The sequence below is a fragment of the Haplochromis burtoni genome, unplaced genomic scaffold (assembly GCF_018398535.1).
Source record: "Haplochromis burtoni strain Fernald_Lab_line unplaced genomic scaffold, NCSU_Asbu1 Contig_81, whole genome shotgun sequence".
NCBI classification, from domain to species: domain Eukaryota; kingdom Metazoa; phylum Chordata; class Actinopteri; order Cichliformes; family Cichlidae; genus Haplochromis; species Haplochromis burtoni.
Genome location: NW_024582442.1, coordinates 1,859,708 through 1,879,688, shown reverse-complemented (window position 1 = coordinate 1,879,688; position 19,981 = coordinate 1,859,708). Strand labels below are relative to the sequence as shown.

At 40.8% G+C, this 19,981-nt stretch overlaps 1 protein-coding gene across 1 annotated transcript; it reads right to left on the bottom strand.

Annotated features, from left to right (window-relative positions):
• Positions 1-294: 294 nt before the first annotated feature.
• Positions 295-18,789, bottom strand: LOC102299673 (voltage-dependent calcium channel gamma-4 subunit). The gene is made up of 4 exons (XM_005925469.3): positions 17,722-18,789; positions 6,066-6,149; positions 5,037-5,177; positions 295-3,153 (listed from the first exon to the last, which is right to left on the bottom strand). The coding sequence occupies exons 1-4, from the start codon at positions 17,942-17,944 to the stop codon at positions 2,627-2,629; spliced, it is 975 nt and encodes a 324-aa protein (XP_005925531.1). The 5' UTR covers positions 17,945-18,789; the 3' UTR covers positions 295-2,626.
• Positions 18,790-19,981: the final 1,192 nt, after the last annotated feature.

Below are 19,981 nucleotides of genomic sequence, written 5' to 3'. Positions count from 1 at the left end.
TTCATTATTTTAAAGTATAAACTAGTACTTTACTAATGATTAATAGTGTGTAGTTATTATAAAGTGTAACCAGTTGTAGCTTCTACAAGCTATAAACTCATTGGATGTGCTTAATTTTTCATGGGACTACATAAATACATGTAAACTTTCTTTTAGGTTGATTGTGATTTATAACTTCGCCGCCAACCTGTTAAAGATGATATGATGATATGATACCAACAGTACCACTAGCATGTTAGTAATGCCACTATGAACACGATAGTGTGCACTTAAAAATCACAGCTGAACACAAAGTTTAACCCTGATTTTGTTTATTTATCTGTACACGTGATGTTTGGGGTAGTACCTAAAAAGTGGCAGAGACAAAAACAGTGTAAATTCAGATTAAATAAAAATGCTTTTTGATTGGAACATTAAAAGCAGGTTTTACAATAGATTATACGTCGAACAAAGGCACTGAAAATATCCTTACAATAGTGATGATATTGTGGCCGGTTTGGTTGTTTTAACATGGAAATGTACTTTTTCTTCTCTGCCTATTTAAACAAAACAGCTCATCCGACTCTCTTCCCTCCAGAAAATCCATCCTCAAATGTTTACAGTTAATTTTCTTGATGAAGAAAAAGAATGTGCTTATATCCATAGTAAGCCATAAATCAACATAAGCACATACAGTAAGGTACAGCTGCTTCATACACATGGAATAGAAAATATAGTTTCTCTTCCTAAACAGACTTACTGCACTTCACCGTACAAAACAGAATACGTAATAGATTCACAGCAAAAACAGCGTGTGTTTATCTGAATATAAAAAGGTCAATTGAAACACATAACCACTGCCAGATTTATCAAGGCATTATTATTGTTCTGTAAAATAATGCTTTGAATCTCTGTTCATGTCTCTGCACATTCAGCTTTTTTTCTCTGTGCTTATATATACACAACTTTGCAGCTTTACATTACAAACATATTTTTCCCCACACTGTAATATAAAAGTGAAAGATTTACACTCAGAACAAATCATACTGATGGCTTCATATAACATGTGCTCAGCTGGATATGTGAAGTGATATCTCTAAAGGAATATCAGGCGCACTAAATACAATCAAATACTATTCTGTGGTTGAGTGAGCCGACTCCCAAAGAAACCTGGCTCTGAGATCAAGTTCAAGCAAACGCTCACAGCTTTAAATTAATGCCGTAACAGCATTTTGTCTTCTTTTTTTTTTATCAGGTTTATCTTTATCAACAGTCCATTTCTTTAAGGACCTCAAAAGCGTTCAACCTGCCAACACTGCACTGTATTTCCTGAGGACTTGCAAGATGAAACACACATATCTTGTTATTATAGCCAAATCTTCCAGGGACCCACTCAGCTCCCTCTGCTTCTGTCTGGGGCCTCTGTTTGACATAGAAGCCGGGTTGGGTGGGTAGGTGGGGGGCTAGCAGATGGACTGCCAGGCTTTGTGACAGACAGACAGACACACATTTGCCGCCTGGCTCCGATCCTCCTGGATGTCGAGACTCCATTCAGAGCTAAAGGAAGTCCTGACCTGTGCTGTTTTCACAGTTCTGGGCAGCCCTTTTTTTGTCAGCTTCTCTTCTTTTGTGACAGGCACATACACAATGTAGCCTCCATCAGGGGGTGTGATGGAAGGATCGCAGGCAGATATGGAAGTAGGCAAAAAAAGGACCATTGCAAAGAGGTGCTCCAGTGACAAAGAAAAGGACATTTTGCTCCACAGACAAATGTCAGAGAAGAATAAGGAAAGAAAAAAGGAGGAGACGGCAAGGGAGGCAAAACCCTTGCTACCTTTCTAACTTGCACAATCTACTACTCAAATATTAAACACTGTATACATTACAACTGAACTGTTTCATAAAGACACAGTACATAAACTTTCTCATTCAAACCCACAATTAAAGTATAGAGCAGAACTAAGTATGAGGGCACAATGCAAAGTTTGAAAAAGAGCCACGCTCATAAGCAGTGGCAGAAATCTTTAGGGAAAGAACTCTTTACTTATACCTTTTTTTTCAGTTTTCACTCATTGTTTGATTAGGTTTATGCAACAAAACTACAGGATCAGACATAAAAGAAAAGATCTTTGTTTCCAAAATGTTAATCATGGCTCACAGATCCTGCCTGTCAGAAAGCAATGAAGAGAAACTTCACCCACGCGCACACACAAAGGGAACACCTTTATGGTGAAGAGCACATATCAGTTAGCACCTTGGTATTTAATTTGTGGGCAGAATACTGCTGAATGGCACATCTCTTCCCTCTCAGGTTTACCCACGAAGCACAATCACCATTACTCAAATATCATTTACGATTGACACACTGCTCATATAAGAATTTTGGCACAGTTGAAAGATAATGCTAATGTTGGACTGGCTACTGCACATACAATATTAACTGTATTCCGCTTTAATATTCTCTAAAAGCAGATGATAAAGCGTCCTCCAGTCTTTCTTTGGTCCTTTTCAAAGTTGACACTCTCTCTGTGAAATGCCAGGTTGTCACAAGTGCTCAGTCTCTTGGAGGTTAGCCCAACGCTTTGTCATTCATTCATTTCTTTTTCTGTCCTTCATCTGGTAAACTTTGAGCTACACAAAATGCTGCTCACACTGGTGTGGTCCTGCGATTCACCCCATCCTTTAAATCATTGGGGAAACAGTTATGGACCTGGAGGAACTCAGCAGCAGCCTCATGTTCAGGGCTGTACGTGTTCTCTGTCACGCTGTCTCTTGCCAGGGCGTACATGGACAACTCATCCAGGGCCCCACTGGAAGATGCCGCCCCCTTCAGACCAACAATGGGCGAGTTCTCCCGGGAAGCCTCCGTAGAATGAGAGCTGGCGTGCGACGTCCTCCGGCGGTAGCGAAAGCTCGGAATCCTTGAGTACGGAGAAGAGGAGGAGAGTGAACGGATAAACTCACGCCGCGCCTTCCAGCGAACTTCCTTGTTTTTCTCGATGTAGATGTTGATGGCGAGGACGGCCACCGTTTCGGCTACAATGAAGGAGAGGGCGCCAAAGTAGAAGGACCAGCCGTAGGAGTAAGTGTACTTCTTGTCATCATCACGTTTGTCACTGGGATCTCCTGCATTGCTTGAGATGTAGACGATGATGCCAATGATGTTGCTCAGACCTGATAAACAAGAAACAGATGAAAGGTGAGGCTCAGTAACACGAGAAACTTCAACAACCAGCGTTTACAGGCTCTCGTCACAACCGAGGTTCTAAATGTGTACACTCTGATTCTTACAGTACAGAGAATCTTGAGCCACCACCTTATTTATTTATATGTTGCTTCCAAACTTGCTTGTAATATCTTAAAGTGGTCTTTAACAACAGTTCTCCAGGCTTTCTGAAGGTCTTTAATTTTTATTTATTTATTTTTTGTATGGGAGCGTTTACTGTTTTTTCAGTCCAGTCTTTGTATCTGACTATTTTCACTGGATTACTTTTCTTTGTTAAGCCACTTGACACTAACCCATGACTCACTGAAGCATAAAAAAGGCACCTAGCTCAGGGGATTAACCATTATTGTATCTACACATAACAAGCAACAGCAAAGAAACAATTTTGAATTGAATCATTAGCCTCTTTGTTACTGTCACAAACAAAACCTATAATTACTTCCCTCTTTAGCAGAATCTACAAAAATAGCAGAGTTCAACAAAAGTAAATCATAGTATTGTACCAACTAGATTATTCCTAGATAACTGCACAGTGTGTCCTTGAAAGGGCAACTGCACAAGCAGAGGACCAAAGAAGAAGTGGAAGTCCTAAGAAGCTATCTAAATTTGCATATGTACAGACAAATACATTTAAAAAACAAGAAAATTATGTTTTATTACATTTACACTGATTTTACGTTAATTTACATTTAATTTACATTTGAAATGTAAAATCACAGTCTATTTATGTAAATTTAATGATATTCTAGAAAAACAGTACAAAACTGTAAAATACACAGTAAAATACTTTTATATTACTTTTTTTTTTTACAGTGCAGATAAACAGTATCTGAAAGTCATGTCCTTAAGTAATGGGGGGGAAAAAATCCAGCTAAGACTTGACACAGGACCTGAGATGGCTGGGGAAACAGGCCTGCAAAGGCTGAGGTATGCCAAATTACACAAGAACTGGAGGTCTTATTGAGTGATAAATTTGAAATTTTTAGTTCAAATCCTCATCGATATGTGCGGAGGAGGTCAGGAGAGAGATCCAATATCAAGTGCCTACAGATATTTTAAAAAATACTCTGTCAGGGTATTTTGGGTAATTTATGGAATTTGGAAAATAGAAAACTGCCTCAGATTCATGTTCAAGTTCCTGTATTGATACCCTTAGGTAGATTTGTTCCCTTTTTTTGATTTTGATCCAACATATAATAATATCATATGGAAAACGTTGGCAACCTCTTCATTTTTCAGCATGACATTGATCCCTGGAAATCTATCAGTGATGGATTGGCCTTCCCAGAGCCTGGAGCACAACATTATTGAAGCAGTGTTGGATCATGTTGAAGGAGATCAGAACAAAAAGCAGTCAACATCCAAAGAAGAGCTTTGAATGTCCTTCAAGACGCCTGGAGAACTATTCCTGAAGACTACTTAAAGAAATGCCAAGTAAGCTTTCCTAAGAGACTGCTGTGGCTCAGGCTGTGTTAAAAATGAAGGTGGTCATACCAAATATTGACTTTCAAGCTCATTTAAATTGTACAAACCCTATTTTTGCCTTATTTGCAGTATTTCCATCTATTTCTGCACATGTCTCACTAATTCTCTGAACCTGGTTCCCATTTTTCTAATATAAATAAATCAGGGGCCGCGCAAGACTTTTGCTTGGTATTGTAAGATATGTGAAGAATGGATATGGTGCCTTTTTTTTAGTGGCAAATAAAGCTCATCATCATGATTGCACCTCTGACAAAGTACAAGTTACTTCCCTCCATTTGTAAAACCAGGATGCAAGACTGGACTTGACTGTAAACATGGACGACAGTGCATGCTTCCTCCAGCTCACCTGCAGCTACGAAGAGAATGCCAGCGCTTAGGAGCACATTGTTTGTCTTGTTGTAGACTCGGCCCACCCCAACACACAGTCCGCCGAGCATCAACAGGATGGTACTGAGGATGGGGAACACACTGGAGGCGCGAACTACACCTGCAGTGGATGGAGGAGTCACTGTAAACGGCTTTAAAAATGCAGTTTATTTCAAGACTGTATGAATTAATGTAACAACCAAGTTTCATAAATTATCAAATATATTATAAAATATATATTTTTTATTAACCTTTCGAGTCCAGTACCACTTCTTTTCAACCTCTTCTTTGATCTGTTTTTTAAGCTCCATTATTAGTCATGTTTTGGGGCTTTGTTGTGACAAAGCTTTGCTAATCAGCTGTGGGTTGCAACACGCACTCTCGCTGACTATCACCAACCCTAAAATGAATCACTGTGCCATTTTACAGGTTTCCAAAGATGAATGAGCTTATTCAATTGTAAAGTCCTTTATTAAGCCCTCCTTTTATTTAGACTGGCTAATGGACTGAGTTTGGACTTGACAAGTCTCCTTTGTTCTTGCATATTAGGCAGATTCTGAATCAGCTTTAAGTGATGGGTCTCCAGTGACAGAATATTCATTGTGTATCAGACTAATCACAAGTCATGTTTAAGCCAGTTTTTCAAAGAAAAACAAGGAAAACTCTGGTTTAGACTCATTGTAACAGTGATTTTGCAACTGAAATGTAAAATCTAAGACATCAGTTAATGAGTAGAATAAAGATGAAGGCTATCCAATAGATACAGCCAAAAAATTGCTTGTAAACATATAATAGTGTTTAATAATGCTTTAATGACTTTAAGCTTTGAAATGTGTGAAACCTCACTGTCTCGTATATCTTTCTGACTCTACATAGATAAGTCAGTTATCTGTCTGCTTTCACAATCAAATGACAAGATGCTGAATGTCAGAAGACTTCCTGTTTTTCCTTTTAGGACTAACACAGTTTTACCGGTACCAGACGAAATGTACAAGTCGGGAACACTTACGTAGCAGATACTCCGAACTGTCTGTGTCATAGTCGTTGTCATCAGGGAAATGGTTGATTCTGTAACAGCTGCCTTGATTAATGCCTGCAGGGCGAAAAGCACAAGAATGAGCCTCACTAGCCCGCTGTACACATCAAGGCTGCATTTGATTTAAACATTTAGGGTGATTTCTTTCCTATTCTTGGAAAGATATCCCAAAGTTAATCCCCTCCACCTTCCCCCCGTAACAACGTACAACTCATAGGAGCATGGTGCTGTCTAACATGTTTAAACAGTGACCTTTTTCAAAGCATCCCTTTCCAATTAAAATCTACAAACACAGGTGCTGCTGTTCACATTAATTAAGGACAGGCTCAAACGACATTAATGTAATTAGTAACACCTGTGTTTACCTAGTACTTCATGCCAAAATGGTTGCTGTGAAAACAATGTGTTGAAAAACGGGTGATAATCTACTCGCAACCCCAAGGAAGCCATTTTGACAGAAAGCGAAACTTAAAGATGGTCCTGGACAAGAGTCAAGCTTCCCCAGTGGGAAGTTAGGCATGTTTATTCCACCACCACTTCCCCTGCCACTTAATGCAGATTTTTGTTGCTATATATGCCAGATCAGTAGTGTTTATGTGAGTCATTTCAGACAGAAAGAACAAACAACCTATATAATCATTTCGTGGGTGGAATCGTTGCGTGATAGCGGCTGATGCTTCCTCCCTGTGGGCAACTTTTTTTTTCCACCAGCAGTGGCAATGTGTCTTTGTCACTGTGGCATAGACACAGGTCAGTGTGGTTTGACCTTGTGGGTCTGTGAGCTGTGTGTTAGTGTGTGTGTGCTGCTTATGCAAAATGTGGTCCTGGAAACACTGGTAAAAATGCTTCTAGTCTTACTGACAACTCAAAGTTTTTACACTACAAACGACATTCGCACATTACCTGCAGCACTTGATCTATCCCACACACTCTCACTGCCTGACCCTTTGATGAATATGTTTATGGTTATTTGTGTTCAGCTGTCTGGATATCCATAGATGGATGTTGTCAATGAAAAGATGGACATCAGTGACTAAAATCTGCCCACTTTGCTCACTCCCAGTTGAAGCCTCTTAGCACATTCTTTTTTTAATTTTGGGGTCTTCTCTTTATTGGCTCCTTTGAATTCAATAATAGAATTTAAAATCTTTTTTCTCACACACGGTCTTAAATAATCACGCCCCAGGTTATCGTGAAGACCTCATGATATAGTATTACCCCGATAGAGCATGTTGCTTTCAGACTGCTGGTTTACTCGTGGTTCCAAAGGTGCCTTCAGCTTTCAGGCATCTCTCTGGTATAGCCAGCTACCAGTTTGGATTTGGGAGGCAGACCCTCTCTACTTTTAAGATTAGGCTTAAAACTTTCTTTTCTGATAAAGTTTGTAGTTAGGACTGGTGGACGTCTTTACTCACCTCTTTTCTACTCTTTATGGGTTTATATTCCCCTTTGCAATTACTTAGTTATTATTAACTTCTGACTCTCTACCACAGTGTGTCCTTTGTCCTCTTTCCCTACTCTACCCCCAGTAGATCACAGCAGATAGCTGACCCTCCATGAGCCTGTATTACTGTGGGGCCATTAAGATATAAAAAGCCTTGAGGCTACTGTTGTTGTGATTTGGTGCAATATAAATAAAAGTGAAATGAACTGAATAAAATTAATTTGTATCTCCCTAGCTTATTAAAAATCTTCGTCTGATGTATAAATACAGAGTGTCTTTGCTAAGTCTGCAGAGATAAGATGCTTTAGTGGATCTAGATAAAAGAAGATGGAGTGAGAAGACACTTCTCAGATGACCTCAGACTATTTTTCATGTTTAATAGTGCTTCTTCTTCAAGGTAAAAGTGAAACACAGCATGGCTCCCACTGGGATTCATTTGGTCAACTATCAGGCAAATGTTTGTGTGTTCATGATGTTAAAAAGCCTTCCCCTCTTTCATAATAAGCTCTTTTTTCCTTTACCTTTTCTCTTCTTTCAGCGTTAGGCTGGAAACATTTACTTGAATCTGTACATGCAGCATGCAAAGGCTACACGTTTTCCCAGATTTCATTGTTAAGACTTTGACCTTTGACCAAAACTATTGTTAAGAGCTCGCTGAGTAGACCGTGAATTCTGCAAAGTTGAAATCACAGTTCAGTGCACACGCATTTGAAGAAGAAAAAGCGGCAGGACTATATAGCTGTGTGATTAAGATTGCAATGCCCGTAGGGATTTGATGGCTTGTGGTGCGTGTCCAAATCCAGCTCAGGTGAATGGTTGAATGCCAGAACAAGAAGTCTATTTAAACAACACAACAATAGACTGTGCGGGAAGCTTTTAACGCCAAGGTGAGCGAATGAAAGAAAGAGGAAAGAGGGAGGGAGAGGTTAAAGCTCAGAGAGGCCCTGAGCTGTAATTGAGCGCGAGTATAAACAACACCTTGTGAAGAGAAAGAGGGGTTAGGGGTGGGGTTAATGGATGTGCTCTGTGCAGTAGTGGTAATGCAGTGAGCTCTTTGACTATTCATTAACCATATGAACATCCAAACATCCAAAGTATTAGAGATGGGCTGCACTGGGCTCTAATTTGCATATATTTACATAAACATATCTACAGCCTATGTGTTGCATGTTCATGTGTGCTTGTTTGAGGTTGTGTGCAGAGGTATTGGCCATAATCCCTGCCACCTAGCATGTTGCTAAACGATAGGGAAAATGTAAAAATCGGACACCTCTTATTGTCTATGTGACTCATGTTAAAGTATTGTGTTTTGTTAATAATATGCTAATAGTCCTCATACTCTATTAAACCTATGTTCTAACACATGAGGACATCATTAAATATTTTCCTTTCTCTTTTGGGTTTGTGCTTTTAGAGGCTAAAGGCTCTTTAAACTTATTAAAGTCATTTATGTCTCATATTGAAGGACCTGCCCCCTACTTTGGCTTGTGAGGACGATGAAAGCCTGACATAGCTTTGCTAGTTGCCTCACCATCATTGGACAATTGGTGTTTAGGGAAAAAGGGGTCTGTGAATGGTTCATTAGCTGAGGCTCAGTTAAGCTTTGCCTGCCTCTGTAAGCATAAAGACTTCTACCCATGTCGAAAATATATTCCCCCTTTCATCTCCGCCTGGTCTAAAAGACAAAAGAGATGGGACCTGACCCGCTGCATGAACACCAACCTTCCCATTAACAGCACACAGACAGATACCTGTCAACTCCATTTCCCAGGTGCCTGAGGGTGAGCCACCGAACCACCTTTCTCTGTCGCTCAGCTTTTAAGGGCACGCTCGCTTCCATTAACTAGGTCTGCTGCTTTATAAGGGACATCAAATTAATTAGTGTCAAATCAGTCTGTGGAAATGGAGCACAAGTTTCTGTGTATAGTCACTGCTGGAAAAAAAAGGGTTTTGGACTATTTTAAGCAGCAACGTGAGACTTTGTGCCTGGTGAAAAAAAGAAACACACACAAACACATCTGGCTCATGTGGTTAAACAGCAAAAAAACAGGCACCTGAGCTGTGCTGTTAATTGCTGTGTAAATACCGGATCGTGCTGGAGCGGCAAGGCTTGTTGCAGATTTTACACGCGCATTTCTGTTTGCATGATTGGCTGTGTCTTTTTCTGCTTCTGCATCCAAGTGATTTTACACTTTTTATACGCTGCTTGCAAAAACAAACCTTTCACTGTGAACCTAAAATGTTACTAATAGCCAGTCCAGTCTCAGCTACTCAGCCAGTCTGATGCCTCTGTTTTCCTCTGTGTGTGTGTGCGTTTAGATGTTTAGACATCTTTGTGAGGACAGAAAATTGGCGAGCTGCTATATTCGTGGGGACCAACAGTCACTTGGCGACAAAATGCCCATCAACACGGGTTTGAAGGCATTTTTGAAGCTCAAAATGTGTTTTTAGTGTCATTGTTACAATAAGGTTATGGTTAGGTTTAGTTTGAGGGTAAGGATCAGGCATTTATTTTTGATGGTTAGGGTTAGCGCCTAGGGAAAGCATCATGTCAATTAGATGTCCTCATTAAGATACCAAAACAAGTGTGTGTGTGTGTGTGTGTGTGTGTGTGTGTGTGTGTGTGTTTGTAAGAGAGTGAGAAAGAGAGAGAGAGAGAGAGATGTAGATTGGAAGAGATAGAGGACAATGTTGGTACTGATTGGAAGTCTTTTTATAAGTGGATGCCTCAAGGTTAATGATTTATGAGTGACAGTTATCAACACAATATCAGGGTTTAGTGTGTGTGTGTGTGTGTGTGTGTGTGTGTGTGTGTGTGTGTGTGTGTGTGTGTGTGTGTGTGTGCAGGCTGTGAGATGGACCCTTCATGAAATGAAATAAAGTCTGAATACTGAGCAGGTGGGAGGAGGAGGGGTGAAGCGGAGATTAAACAATGGAAGAAGGTACAAGGAAATGAAACAACAAAGGCGAGCAGAGGAACGGTGAGGATGGCGTAAAGATAGGAGCCAACCTTAAAAAGGAGAAAGAAATTAGGACGGGGAGAGAGCGTTTAAGGGCAGAGATCTGAGATCAGCTGCAGGAGTGCTGGTGATTAAAAAACTAAAAAAAAAAAACTAAAAAAAAAAACGTGCTTATCAGGTTGATGCTTCCAGTATGACTGGGTCGAAACAAACTGGGAATTATTCCTACACAGTCAACATATTAGTGGGGAAATGATGGGTTCCCAGGGCCTTATTCGAGTTGTGAAACCCCATGCTGAGCATCCCGTTTCCCTCTTCTCCATGGCAACCCCTGTAAGTTTTTAATAAGCTCATTTACATAAACAATCTCAGAGGATGCATTTGACATTTTCATTATATCATGATACCCGTTAAATAAGAGACTTCCCCCTTCAAAGATCTGTCAGTGCTTAAGCGGGCATGGCTGTGAACACAAATGGGCACGTGCCTATACAAAAAACAACAAAAAAACAAAACAAAAACACGTGTTCATACACACTTACACACATTCATTGGAAGCAGCTGCCACAGCTGTGGTGCCACTGGCAACAGCATGATGCACGTTGTCGTTGTTTTGAATTAGAGCAGCTCAGCCTATAGCAAATGACAGGGCGGCCTCGGTGGAATACACCAAATAACGTTGTCTCATCAAGTCACTGCTCGCTCACCCCGGTGTCTGCAGGAGAACTGCAGGTGATGGCAGTAAGCTTCATGCGACACGTTCCCTCACTTCCTCGTTTTCACACCTTGCTGGCTCTGGATAGATTGATGTGTGAACCAATCAAAAGGGACATCAATGTTGCATTTCACTGGAGCTGCGTAGCCTCCTCTAAGCGATGCACCTTACACTCTTTACAACAAACGGGCTCAGCAGCAACCTGTTCTGCTTTATTATCCTTACTTCTTTCAGCTCTGCGACGGAGAGCAGCTGATGAGGGAGAGCGCTCTGAGCTTTACAGAAAAAGGAGGGATGAATCCATTTTATGAAGCCGTTAACAGACAAAACACTGTAAGCGACGATACCACAAACGACTCGCACTGATTCCGCGTACGATTATTGCGCTGCGAGCTGGGGATGGCAGGACAGGGGTGAAAAAAAAAAAGAAAAAGAAGAAAAAAGCTCTGTGTAATAAAACAAACCCCTCCTTTCTTTTCAGTCCAAGTGAGGATGAGAGAAAAGCAATTTGGCGAAGACATCAGTGATTCAGTGTTGATATGACTGACAGTTGGTTAATTAAATTGTCACCAGGCTGCAATTTCTTCAAACACAGCTCCGCTTGGGTTCCAAGTTGTTGGAAGAAAACTGTGATCTATCACGTAGTCTGCTGTGAAACCTGTTATGCTCTGCCACTCATTTAAAAATGTACATGTATAATGGATTCTCAACATGGTGCTTGAGAGGTCATTGTAAGAGTGTGGATTCAAATGAGAAAGCTTTAACATATCTGCACAGGTGCTCTTTGGAATTTTATGTCATACGGTTGATATTTTTCCAAATGAATTCTGTTACTTTCCACTGTTGCTTGTCTGTATGATATCATTACATGGACTAGAACCAGAGACATATTGGCTTCTGTTCATTGGATCCCTGTAGAATCTTGAAGTGTTGGTCTTGAATATTCAGGCCCCGGCTTGTCTGAAAGACCTTATAGTACAATATCACTCCAATATAGCACTTTGTCTTAGGCTTCAGGGCAGGCCTGGCGCATTTTAATTTTGTACTTGGCTTTTCTTGGCTCTTCCTGGCCGGCTGTTGCACACCTCCAACTCACTGTCATCATCTGGATTGTCTTAATTGTCTTAAGGGCCATCTGCAGCAATGCTTCTCTGCCTGATCGTTCCATCCACTACGGTGATGAATTTGCTGGAGCGCAAGAGCTGCCTGTGGATCCCAATACCTCCCCACGACCCACCTGCTTGCCCATTCTTCACCATTCAGCCCACACCTCTCTCGGAAACCAGCCCACCTAAGGAGCCTCTCTTAGCCACCTGTTCTCCTAAACCAAGTAAACACGTCTAGCCATTTATAAATCTTGACAATCTGCTCTCAGACTGCTGGCTTACTTGTGGTTAAAGCGCCTTGTTGTAAATTGTCACTATATAAATAGAATATAATTGAACTGAGTTAAACTGAATCATAACCATGGCGTGTATCTGGTTTGCGATTCAGATTGAAATCTTTTCCTTTCATTACCTTTCAGGTGACAAACAACCCACTCTTAAAAAAAACAACTATATTACAGCAGCAGCTTCAGTATATAAACATCACATAGGTGAAAAACATGTGCCTTTCCTTGCTGTGGGGACACACTGGTTTCTCCAAAATGACCAAACGCTTTTCATGAATGTTGAATTTTCCCTCTACAGTTTTACATCTATATACACCGAAGATTTGATGTTACAAAGTCTTTACATTGTTGCAGACTGACTGTTAAGAAACAGAGTAACTCACTGCTGACTCTACCTGCAGCACAGCGACAGCACCACAACCCATTTGCTCACCAAAATGAGAGAGTTGCTGGCTTTTACGCTTGGAGCACAGCAGTGGTTACTTCATTAATTACTTATGATAAATTATCCCCAGAGACAGACTTGATCAGGATCTGAAAGCAAATAACATTGTGGCTGTAACTTCAGGCAGGTGACTCACACAGAGTCATAGTTTATGAGCTACATTTTAATAAGTGTCTGATCAATTTATCAAAGTTTACTAATGTGTATGCACAGATACATTGTGTGATGTGGCTTCACTCATTAGAGGTGCTTTTGGTACTGTGTGTGTGAATGAGGCTGTGAGGAGCAATAACTTAAAGAGCCCTGTGCAAATGACAGAAAGACGCCACTTTATGAGACTGATTATGTCAGCAACAGGATATGTTCCATCACTTGCAGAGCCAGTGTAATCCCAAACCACAGGATAAATCTTTGCACAAGGGTAAGCCAGTAAGTTTTGTCATCTATATTTTAAGGTTTTTTAGGTGTTTGACCACAACAGTAAATCTAGATCTCGTCAGAAGGAGTTAAAAAACACCTCTTCCACCTTTTCAAGAATTACTGTACAAGGTTAAAATTGCTGCTTTTGTTACATCTAGACTGGACTACTGCCAAGCACTGTATGCTGTAGTTGGTCAATCATCTCTTGCTCATTGACAATTATTCCAAAAATGTCTCAGGAACAGAATCCAACAAAAAGCATCACTGTTTTTATTAAAAGCCTTAAACAATCATGCACCTGTATATGTGGTAGTTAGACATGGGTCCACACACTCCTTCAAGATCATTAAGGTCTGCTTCCCAATCACTCCTGACCATCCTGCCATTATTTCAAGAGGGTCTTTGCTGCTCCGATTGCCTCTGAAGTGGAAATTCCAATGCAAATTTTATTTATACCAATGTTTTATTATAAGTAAACTTAGTGTGCTTAACACAGATGATAAAAAAACTGAAAAAACGTGCTGGCAGTAAAAACAGCAAAATAAAACTTGACATCAGATAAACATGTAACTGTCTTTGAATCTAAGCTAAAGATATGCCTTTCTTTGAAAAGCCTTCAGAAACCTGAAGGCTTTATTGTTGTGTTATGTTACATGAATGATGTGGATGTAAGTAGAGGAGTAGACGAGTTTTAGAAGCTCTTTTGTTTTTATTGTAAAACCCTTGGATTTTAAATGTGCTACAGAAACAAAATGTGCAGACTAAACGCGAAGGCACATCGTGCAGACAGTCTCGGGTTAGTACACAGGCAGGAAGAAAAGGTGCAGACACTTTTCTGGCTTAATCTGGGCTACTTTGGACACTCAGTTTTGAGGATGGCCTTCCTTGGGTTACAGAAACTGTTTTGTGGGCCAGATGCCCACCTGACATCCGGCCCATATAATGGAGACCTGTGGCTGTGACTCATCCTGAGTCAGCACTGTCAGTCAACACAAGCTGTGAGAGAAGCATAAGAGAACTGCAGATGTGGGCCAAACATAAATTGCCATCTCACATGTGATTGCCAACACAGAAAAATGACACTTCTGACAATCCTCTCCAGTCTTGGAAACAGGTGATGGTACTGTAGCTCTAGAGGCCTGGGTTCAAATCTGCCCTGAGATCATTTTTGCCCTGCTCTTTCTTGCACCTTTCCTGTCTTTTATTTACGTTCCTATCGCAACAAAGGCTAAAAAGCACCAAAAGATTTTTTAAGTCCCCTAATTTGCAGTGGCGGTTGTGTACAGCACAAAGACGAGGGTGTGGGATTTAAAGGTTTGAAGAGATCAACTTAGATTAATCATCAACTATTTTTCATCAGCTGTTTTTGCAGAGGTTTCAAAATCACCACTTTATGAGCTTCATCTAGAAGACACCAGCCCCTAGACCCTAAATATGAGATGAGCAAAGGCGCACTATTCCATAAAACTACAATTCATTTCATTATCAGTGGATCTGATGCTAACTATCTTCAATAACAGAAGTAAGTTTAGAAAAGGTATCTGTCAGTAATTTTCTAAAGTCAAAAAACTGCTTTTTTAAACTGATGAACAAGCAAATATTCACATTTCCCAGGCTGATGGCAAAGATTTTTCTTGGTCCCAATGATATAAACCGTGGTCAAAGGAGCTTGCAAAGAAAAGCGTCTGGACTTCTTTAGTTGCTTTGCAAGCTCCTTTGACTACAATGACCTGGATAACTGAGAACCTTCACAGTGACATAAACCGTGGATCTGTGGAAACTATCGAAGTAACAAAGAGCTAAGTGCAATAACACAGAACAGAATGAGGAGAACTGAGGACTTAAACCTATAAAACAGAGGAAAACATCGCATCAACCTGAGGAACAGAGCATGGCATGACTGGTGTTAGAAGTTGGGCCCTGCTGGCTAATTAGTGCCCCTTCACGACTTCTCAGTTGTTACATTTTAATTACAGACTCTTAGAAAATGGCAAGAATAGCAAAGTGACCCCCACACAACCTAAACTAGCGCTCCCACTGACCCCCAAGAAAAACAGCTGCCTCCCGACTCACACCAATCCGCCACCAGCTGGGACGTTTACTGCAAATATGTACCTGGTAATTGGATTGTTCATTAGGTTATTTCTCGTTTTAAAAAGCTGGTTGTATTTACTAGAGTCACAAGCAATAGTCTCTGATGCTTGCCGATTCTGTTGCAAATGAGGTGCACTCTGTGGCCTTACAATATTCATGTGGGAAAACAAACATTAAAGGGGAAAAGAAGTCAAAACAGCGGCTGTGAAATGCAAAAGACTCCACAGAGGAGGGAAATAATGACCTTCCGATAAAGTAGACTCATTTTATATATTCCTGCCTACTCCTTAATTGTCATTCAGGCCTGCTGAGACAGAGAGAGAGAGGAGAGAGGAGGTAAAAAAAAAAAAAAAGAAAAGAAAGTGTGTGTCCAGAAATGTTAAACACATTCATCACTGGATTCTGGGAAGGAAAAAAAATGGGGCTTAACAGCTGCTGTGTTCCAGAGATTTGATGTGACTGAGAGAAAGACATGCTGTTGCTGTAATCTGTTCAGCAAAATGTGATGATGTTTTCTCCAGAAGCTGTGATACACACAGAGGCGTCCCCGTCAATAACCCAGTCTGTATGTCTTTATGGCCAGAGGGGTGTGTGTACATTTGTGGTTGGAGTAATGGGGGGGGGGGAACTTCCTCGCTTGTGTTCTCCTCTACACTTATGAGTCTCCATGACAACAGAGCCTCCAGCTTATAGTTTTAGGCAGAGGCACAGAAGTGAAACTATCTACTCGTAACAAACGAGGATGTTCTCCTCTCCGAGCCGTCCACCTTCACCCAGAACAGTCAAATCAATGACGACAACTCAATCCTTCCCGATATGTGGCCTCTGATGACATTAGCTCCAGGAAATGTGATTCAAAACAGGCTCATAATCAACAGAACTGCAGAAATGGAAAAGCACTGATTCTGACACCAGCTGATTTTACATAGGCTGCACAGGCATTGTATACAGAACTGTGTTTTCTTTTTTTCTGATACAAGTGTCCTCAAAAAAAAAAAAAGTCAAGAAAAGAAAAACATACACCAGGAGATGTATCCTGTACTTCTATATAGAATGAAATCCAATATATATAAACAGTTGTTAAAGTGGGATTCGGAAGGTGGGGGAACGCTAAGATCAGGTGTAGCCCCCTTTGTCATTTATTCTTCTGTGTTTTATTTATTTTTCTGCTCGTTTTGCTTCAAACTGTCTTCTATCAATCACTGCGTCATAACAGACGTCTGTGCCATAAGCAAATCGATCAGTTGAAGCCACTCTCTGAGGCAAGAAGTCAAGAGGTGGTCGGAAGGAAGATTGGTCAATGAATGAGTGCCTGTCTGCCTCCGAAATAAGACGTCACTGCCAGCGCACCTCCTTATCGAACATGTAATCAGAAAAAGGGGGAGCAGGGGAGGAGAAAAAAAAAAGAAACCCCTCAAAACACATTCGGGAAGGTTGAGCTTGTGAAAAACATATTGTTTACCTGATGCTCTATAACAACAAATAAGTTTTTTTTCTTTTTTTGCTCGGACATGACGTGAACTCAGAGTCATCTATTTTTAAATCACCGGGCATGTTTCCATAGCAATTTCAGGGATGTTGCCAAGCAACAGCAACGGATACAATGAAGACATGAATGAAAGTAGACTGATAGCGCGCACATTTCCTGCCAGCTTAAAAGTGAATGGGCTCAGACGCGCCGTCTTGGCATCATATTCGTTTGCAGACTATTCAGCCGAGTTGACTGTGTGGGCCTGCGCTTGAACAATGAGATGTAACAGTTGGCAGACAGCTCGAGAAGAGCATGTACAGCGGGGCAACGCCGGTTTCTTTCCCGTTTTTATGCCCCTCAAATCTGTAAATGTGTGCATATTTGTTTTTTCTGTCTCATTCTTTATCACCTGAAAGTTGTTCCGCGTGTGTGATCTCTTTCTCATTGTGCGCCCATCTCCAGAAAGAGACACTTGGCATGCGTAAAGGGAAGGCGTCTTTTGTGCGCTCAGACTGAGACTGATTGTACACACTGGGAAGCAAAAGGTTCATACGGAAAAACCCCCCCCCAAAAAATAGTTCCTAGGAGAATAAAATGTGCTATATTTTTAACAACATTTCACTAGAAACCCGGCGTGTTTTTGTCAAACATGAGCACAGTTAAATCCACAAAGTGAGCAGAGCTTACCCTCGATACAGCAGATTCTCCACAGCCCAGAGTGGGTGAGATCGCCCTTCTTACTTTTGGGTTGTGGTTGTGTCTCGTCTGTGGTGGCATTAGTGCCGTTGCAGATGTATGCCCGAGAATAGAGCCAGTAGTCCGTGCCGATGGCGATGGTCATCAGGCTAAAGGCAGCGAAAGCCCCCACAGTGGCCAACAGCGTTTGAACCCCGCGGTCACACCAAGCCATGGCGCTTCATACTAGTCCACACACTCACCGGTCCAGCATGCACGCATCGGAGCGCGTCAGGGCGCGGATTCTTTGGTCATAGTTGTTTTTCTGCGTCCCATCTGCCCTGTGGTTAAAGTGGAGTGTATAGAAGCCCGGGGTAAAAGAAGAAGAAGCAGGCTACAGCTACTATATGAAATGTTCACCTGATGCTCAGAATCTACTGGTTGCTGCTGTGAACAGAAGAGAACACCGGTTCTGCTCACTCCTTATGCTCCACGCTGATCGGAAGCGCTCCGGAGAGCACATCGCACCAACTCAAAACATTTCAAACCTTCTGATTCTTGCTTTTTTCCCCCTCGGAACACTTTTTCTCTGTTCCTACACAGACCGCATCCTTGTTAAAGCCCATTGCCAGTGAGGGCTATGTCAACTGCTCTTAAGTGAGACCACACCCTCATCAAATCTAACCAATGGAGGAGATGTGCATTTGAATAAGTAAAGGGAGAAATTGTGTGACATTTAAATCTATCTCAAAATTGGAACACTTTCGCATGAAACAAATTGATTTGACTTTTTCTTTTTTTAAAACAATCTGCGCCTTGTTTGCGACACTTGGACACTCTCCTCTGATTTCAAAAATCTATGAACATTACCAAACCAAACTCAGAGTCAGCTGTCATAGGGGAAGGGTGGAGGCGCGAGCCTGTGGAAAAGAAATAATGACAGGCTTTGGCACAATGGTCCTTCTCTGTGGTGCGCAACTGCCAAACAACCATTTCCCCGCAGAGCAGACCATTAAAAAAGCAATTAGATGCTTGGCGTGTGCGCACACAGCATTCTAAATCACACGGAGTCATATCGGATTTTCCCAAGACGGTCACAGGAAAGCAGGAAGCTGGAACTGAAAAAAAAGTACGTATTGACTGACCAAATCTATGACACCTCCTTAAATAAACCTTTCCCTCCGCTGCTTCTGACTTTGATCATGCACCTGACAAATTGGTTAATTGGATTTGCCCCCAAAAAGCCACTGAGCCCACAGAGTGAACACCGAATGAAAGACATGCTTAATGCATCTCCAGATGGAAGATTTTTTATATCAGCAGGAAAACATTTTAGGAGCATGCTGCTCGGATGGCTTGAACTGGCAAGATGCATAGGGCTTATGGAAATGAATGAATGAATGAATGAATGAATGAATGAATGAATGAATGCATAAATAAAACAACTCTTGATGGTGCTGAAATCAAGGCAGGTAAGGCAAGCGCTCACATTTGTTTTAATGAACAATTGTGTTCAGGATAGTTTATTCTTCATATTACACAAACTCGGTACAAGTGTGTCTTTACGTTCCCATATGCTGCTAAATGAATGAATGAAATCAACTTGGGAAAAGCACTGAATAAACTCTGTGGTCATTTCAAAAGACTTATGGCGACAATGGACTGCGCTGCATTATACAGAGAGGAGTTTGTGTTGTTATGCTCAGATAAACGAAAGAATAACAGAAACGCCAGTAAAGAGAGCCGTAACAAACAGCATATTGTCTGATTGTTTGGCCAGGTTGTATATAATTTCCATGTGTGCCAGCAGAGTGTATTATAAAGCAAATGAAGAGTATTTATTTGTGTCATGAGTTGTTTTATTTTATTATGTCACGAAAGTGCTCAATTTCTCTCTCTCTCTCTCTTTTTTTGTATAATGGCAACGTTTTCATTATGTATTGTGACCATGATTTGTGAAAAAATAAATAAATTTAAATTAGAAATTTAAAAATAAATAAATAAATAAAATGCCAACAAATGTTTTAAAAAAAGAAAAGAAAAGAAAGTGCTCGATAACCTCGTTAAAACACAGAAAGAAAGTTGATGCATTCCTTAATTTAAAATGTAATGTTTCCTGCTTCTCAGTAAATTTAATACATTTTTTCTATGTTCTCTCAGGGATTAAAGATTTTATATTACATTAACATTACATAGCTGCACACCACAGCCAACTGTAAAGCTAACAATTCAAGTTCATTTATATAGAGCCAATTAGTAACAATAGTCCCCT